The sequence below is a fragment of the Cibotium barometz genome, chromosome 55 (genome assembly GCF_041138505.1).
Source record: "Cibotium barometz isolate CiBa-2024 chromosome 55, ASM4113850v1, whole genome shotgun sequence".
NCBI classification, from domain to species: Eukaryota; Viridiplantae; Streptophyta; class Polypodiopsida; order Cyatheales; family Cibotiaceae; genus Cibotium; species Cibotium barometz.
The window spans coordinates 28,363,265-28,369,264 of NC_141100.1; the positions used below are offsets into that span (position 1 = coordinate 28,363,265).

General features: G+C 44.7%; 1 protein-coding gene across 3 annotated transcripts in view; it reads right to left on the reverse strand.

The window, feature by feature from the left end:
- The window catches only part of LOC147607580 (purple acid phosphatase 2-like), a 29,012-nt gene that overhangs the window by 22,359 nt on the left and 653 nt on the right, over nt 1–6,000 (reverse strand). Inside the window, exons 1-2 of one of the 3 annotated variants that reach the window (XM_086790241.1) lie at nt 5,967–6,000; nt 4,021–4,192 (exon numbers count right to left, since the gene is read on the reverse strand). The exon at nt 5,967–6,000 is cut by the window's right edge and continues 393 nt beyond it. In XM_086790241.1, coding sequence (XP_086646367.1) covers nt 4,021–4,188 — 168 coding nt within the window. In that variant the 5' untranslated portion in view covers nt 4,189–4,192; nt 5,967–6,000. Of the gene's footprint in view, nt 1–2,614; nt 2,874–4,020; nt 4,193–5,966 lie in introns of those variants that run through there. The other 2 variants (XM_086790240.1, XM_086790242.1) reach the window with 2 other exon arrangements.

The following is a 6,000-nucleotide window of genomic DNA, read 5'->3' on the forward strand; positions in this document are numbered from 1 at the left end:
TTCTTATAAGCATCTGCGAGTCTTTGGTTGCGTAGCGTACGTACATATCCGCAAGGATTTACGCAACAAACTCGAGCCTAAGTCTCATAAGTGTGTATTCCTAGGATATGGTGATGATGGGGAGATGGGATATAGACTTTGGGATCCCGCACAAAGGAAAGTCATACGCAGCAATGATGTGATCTTTGATGAAAATAGCATGCACAAACAGCCCATGAATGCTCCAGAAGGCAGAAGGGTTGTATATGATGAAGATGCACATCCTGGACAGCAAAACGAGAGGGCTGTACCGCAGCAAGAACAGCCCCAAAATCAGCCCACTCATACTGCAAATGATGGTCTTGATGACCAGCAGGAAGAGGGAAACGATTTCCCAAATGTTATGCCACCGCTTGAGAAGCTTCCTGACATTATCTTACAACCGTACCTTGAAGGACACATGCCAAATGATGATGATATGCAGGCTGAACAGCTAGCAGGAGGTCAAGAACATAGGGTTCGGAGGTCCACTAGGATCACAAGACCACCTGATAGGTTTGTCCCAGGGGCTGATTATGTCATGCTTACGGATAGTGGTGAACCCTCATGCTTCAAGGAAGCAATGCAGAGGCATGATAAGCTCAAGTGGAAGCTTGCCATGAAGTCAGAGATGGATTCTCTGAAGAAAAATGGAACTTGGGATTTGGTGCCATTGCCTAATGGTAAAAAAGTATTGCCATGCAAATGGGTTTACAGGCTCAAAGAGATACCAAATGCTAGGCCGAGGTATAAAGCCAGACTGGTTGCCAAAGGCTTTAAGCAGGAATATGGTGTTGATTTTGATGAGATCTTTTCTCCTGTGGTTAAGATGACTACCTTGAGGACTGTCTTAGCCTTGGTTGCACATGAGAACATGGAATTGGTCCAGATGGACGTGAAGACTGCTTTTCTTCACGGTGATCTCCATGAGGAGATATACATGCAGCAGCCTGAGGGTTTTGCAGTAAAGGGGAAAGAGGATCTTGTGTGTAAGCTCAAGAAGAGCCTTTATGGTTTGAAACAGGCACCAAGGGAATGGTATCATAAATTTAATGCTTTCATGAAATCCCAAGGTTTCAGGCGAAGTGACACAGATCACTGCTTGTACACCAAGAGGGTATCAGATGGTAGTTTGCTAATTCTCATTTTATATATTGATGATATGCTTATTGCCGGTAAATCTCTCAAGGAGATGGATGTCTTGAAAACACAGACTCAGACTATGCAGTTCATCCAGATAACCGGAAGTCTACTACCGGTTATGTTTTCACTTTTACAGGTGGTGCAATTTCATGGATATCTCGTGTACAGGGATGCATTGCCTTGTCTACTACTGAGGCAGAGTATGTTGCAACTGATGAGGCTTGCAAGGAGGCCTTATGGCTTGCTCGGCTTGTGGCAGATTTGGGATTCCCTGGTGATGTTCCGTTCTTGCATTGTGACAATCAGAGTGCCATCCAGCTGGCACGAAATCCTGTTTTCCATGCAAAGACGAAGCATATTGATGTGAAGTACCACTTTATCCGTGAGGTGATTGATGGCAAGTTGCTTCAGCTTGTCAAGATTCACACGGATGATAATCCTGCAGATCTTCTGACTCTCCACTCTCGACATCAACAACTACCTAAACTACTATAAATTAATGCACAAGAAAATGAAATACAACAGTACAAAATGATACTAAGAATGTAGACCTCTGATCTCAGCCCAAACACTGCTGAACGTCTACATCAGCCCCAGTCTAGAGAAAAACACTCCAGAAGCTTCAATCACTCAGATAATTGTGAGATGGGAAACAGATTCAGCCCATGCTTATCTAGTGCTCATTTTGACCCAGTTGGCCAGCCCTGCAGGCTGTTGGCCTGTAGAAGATGCCCACGACCAGCCCAAAACCCAGCCGACTGCACTCTAGCCAGCCCGACTACCAACGTGGCATCACCAGACTTGCCTGTTGCTGCCTGCCAATGAACTTAAGGTTACCAAAGGTCAACATATTCCACCCCTAACATGTCCATGGGTTACACCCCATTGAACCAGTGGGAAGTCCATATGACTCCAAAGTCCTGGATCAAAAAAACCCCATGGAAGTCCATTCTCCCTGGAGTATAACACTCCAACCGTCAATTGGTCTAGATTTTCAATCTAAGACCGAGAAACTCCAAACTTCTCATCACTCTCATGTACAATTCCAAGGCTGCCTCATGCATCAATATCATTTGGCCATCACGATGATGAATCATAAAACTAGTCACCCTACGAGTGGCATGCCAATGCTCAGACAACCAAGAAAGTCCCATATCTTGTTGTCACTCATAGACTAGCACTGCTCCTCATAGCTACGAGAGATTAACTATGCCAAAGCATAGAGTGTCCCAGAAGCCCCAAGGGATCCTACATGGGAATACTCTGGTGTCCCATACCACTAGAGCACACCCCACATAACAACCCCATTAAGCATGATCAAAGGTAGAATGGCTAACTTCCCTCCCTACAACCCAACGTTGAAGTAACCAAATTCCTCTCTAAACACCAAGGTCAAACCTTGGGTCAACCGAAGGGTCAATCTAATCCATGCAAAGTCAAGGATGAAAGATACCACCATGTTCACACCCGAATCCTTCTCCCCGGCTCGCGTAGTCAACCCCACTAGCTGTCTGTACGCCATCCGGAAACCTTGGCCTAGGCATCTTGGACTATGACCATCACCACAAGATTGCGTAACTTGGCATCTTGTCCTGGGTTATGCCAACTTTCAACAAGACTGCCTGTCACCAGTCTCAACTGGTCGGCCAGCAGATGGAGCAAGCAAGGAAATAAGCTTTAAAATAGCATTTTATGAATATTCTTGTGCACAGCAGGCCGACAGCAGCAGTTTGGACAGACCTGCACCTTCTTGCCATATATAAGTAGAAGTCATCATTCGCATCGCATCAACACCTTTTGAAGAAGTCAGTAGAAGCATGTAGAAGGCCAGAGGTCACCCCTATGGGGTAGACCAAGGGCCTAGTAGATGTACAGACATTCATGTCACCTTTTTGTACTATAATACAAATAAAACCCTAACACCAACTCTCTCTCTCTCTCTCTCTCTCTCTCTCTCTCTCTCTCTCTCTCTCTCTTAAGCATGTTCATTCAGCATATTGTTCTTAATCAGGCTTAGGGCTGTGGATTAACGCAATAAAGTTTCTACACATGCAACATTTTGAAGGCCTCAAATCTGCCATTTTGAGCAGATTGTGAAGTTGAAGAGTTCCTATCTGTTGTGATTAATGACCTTAGCAAGTTAATGATTTTTTTCTTCCCTGGAGAAGAACCTGACCTGAACATTGGCAATACAAGATCTTTATCGGCTGCATTAAGAGCTATCAAAAAATTCACTGAATTGAAAGATTTTAGAGATGGGAAAGATTACAACTTGCAGGTTGCCTCAACGGTGGACGCATAGCTCTACTACTTTAAATCCTGCACATAAGGGTGATGGTTTTTAATGGAGCAACATACAAGACGAGTAGGAGATCCACCACTAAAAGAGGGCAATTGAGAGAGGCCTCCTAGAGATGGTTGGGAGGTGCGTAGAAAGAAGCTATAAGCAAGGGGTCCAGGCATGCATCAAGATTCAATTGCCTTCTTCCAAATATATGAGGAGGATGTTGACAAGGATAGACAGTACAGGGTCTTTATGAACCAAAGGGTGGCCTGCAGGTCCACCAGCACACCCAGGTGAGCAGACTTAAGCACTCCCAAATCACAAATACAATGAGTAGCATAAATTGACTGCACGTAGGAACTCCCAGGCCTAATGCACTGCTCTACTGATACAAACTTTTAATTGTAAATGCAAGATGCATCTAAAAAAGGCACCATTATAGCTCTTTTGCATATCAATTTCTAACCCAACTACCTTGGACATGCTTAACACACAGAACTACCAGAGAAGGGCCCAAGCATGTTGCATGTGTTAACAAGAGAGAAATACTGGGAGAAAAGGACCCAACTTCTTGCCTGTTGAGGAGCATTGTAGCCATTGGGCACTTTGAAAACATCACTGTCCAAGGGCATGTCCATCGTTGCTGCTAGCTTGCGCCTGTAGGGACTTGTCACTCCACCCTCACAGAGTGCTACACATAAGAGTAGCACTAACACAAGTAAAGGCCCCAGTCCTGCCATCATACCTCTGCAAAAGAAGAACTCTAGGCTGAATATCTTGTGTGATAGAAGATAAAGTATGTGCAAAATTAACCGCATTTGCTGCATCATAGTATGTATTGATATTAGTGGAACAAATCCCAATTCACTGACAAAAAGATGCCAGTGTGGAAAATGCTAGAATGGCAAAAGGGCTAAAGCATAATCCAAACTGTGTAGAGGTTGTTGTAATATGTGTAATCAACACAAGGGAACCCTATATTTTCCAATAGCATTTTAGGGCTGATTTAAGAATCTTCTATTACAAATTGTATACACAATGTACTTTTTTTTCGCATTTAAAAAACTCTCTCAGCCACTACACTCCAGCAAGCCTGGCGCCCCTGACCTCCAGGCCCCCGCCCCACGCACCAGCTCCACATTCATGAGACTTTTGAGGGTCATAGGGTCACTTTCCCACACCCGGTGGTCCTAGCAGAGCCTGTCAACTCTACTTATCTCTCCCATGCTGGATATCCTGGACGGGCCGCTCCCAATACCACAGGAGTAATTTAGTCAGCTGATGTTGAGAGAGGCTCATGGATATTGATAGATTGATGCTTTAGATCAGGATTGGATATACATCACTCCGTCTCTGGACATCATTGATGAGATTCCATGGACATCATTGCACACTTTTTGGTCTCATAGACCCTTTGGGTCTTTCGTATAGACGATAATATAACTTTCTTTCTCTTTCCCCACCTCCCCCCCACCCTGGTGAAATAGGCATGACTCCCGAGACAAATCATGTCAATCTCACCTCGAGAGTACATCCTGAGCCCGCAGCGTGTTGTCCCCGCACACACATGGAATCTTCAGAGAGAGGTCAGAGTCCCTCTAGAGAGTCAGGCACCCCTTTTCCCAGAGAGACTTATGCCCTCCTCTTATCAGCTTCAGATCCGAGACATCCTCCAGTACCATAGAGTGACAAACAGCACAGGAGGTGGACATTGAGTTGATGTACACGGTCGTAGGAGAGGAATGACACATGATAGTACCTACTTGTTTCATTTTACATACAGGGTCCGCGTAGTACACGTGTGGCAGATAGGATTTTTTCCTTTCCATATTCTATGATTCCAGTTTATACATGGATCATACTTTGGGTCTTCTGAAAATGTAATACAACCTCTCTCTCTCTCTCTCTCTCTCTCTCTCTCTCTCTCTCTCTCTCTCTCTCATGCACACGCACGCATACACCCAGACACAAGTAAGGTTAAGGACACTGATCTACAGCAGGTTCTAGATCTGAAACAACAAGGCAACAAGAAAGTAATTCAAGCTTCGATTTGCTTTTCTCAGTAGCTGCAGCCTGCAATTCTTTGATTCGAACACAATAGTGAGCACAGAGGCTAGGGGGTTGCAAAGGGATGGGAAGGCTCGAGTTGCACAGTAGCAACAAAAGTCCCACATATTCCACAGTGTCAACATAGTACTTACATGGGAGAAGATTGACTGCCCTACAGCTGGTATAACGCTCTAAACTCTTGGAAAGATGTACTATCAAGTATCATGCAGAATGAGGACATTGTAAAATTCACTTGGATGCCAAGGCAAATGATATGTACGAGACCAAGAAAGAAAAAATGCATAAAACCAGGAACTAAATATGCTCAAGGCGGTGAAAGGCAGGGTTTCCGACACACAACCTCATTCTTTGCAAGCTCAAAGCCAATCAAAAAGGTAGAGATGGCCTGTGCATTTGATATAAGACAGAGGCAACCAGATATAGTGGGGGTTCACATGGAGGGAGGCTCTACCTTGAAATTCATGCACCAACTGGAGGTGATGGGC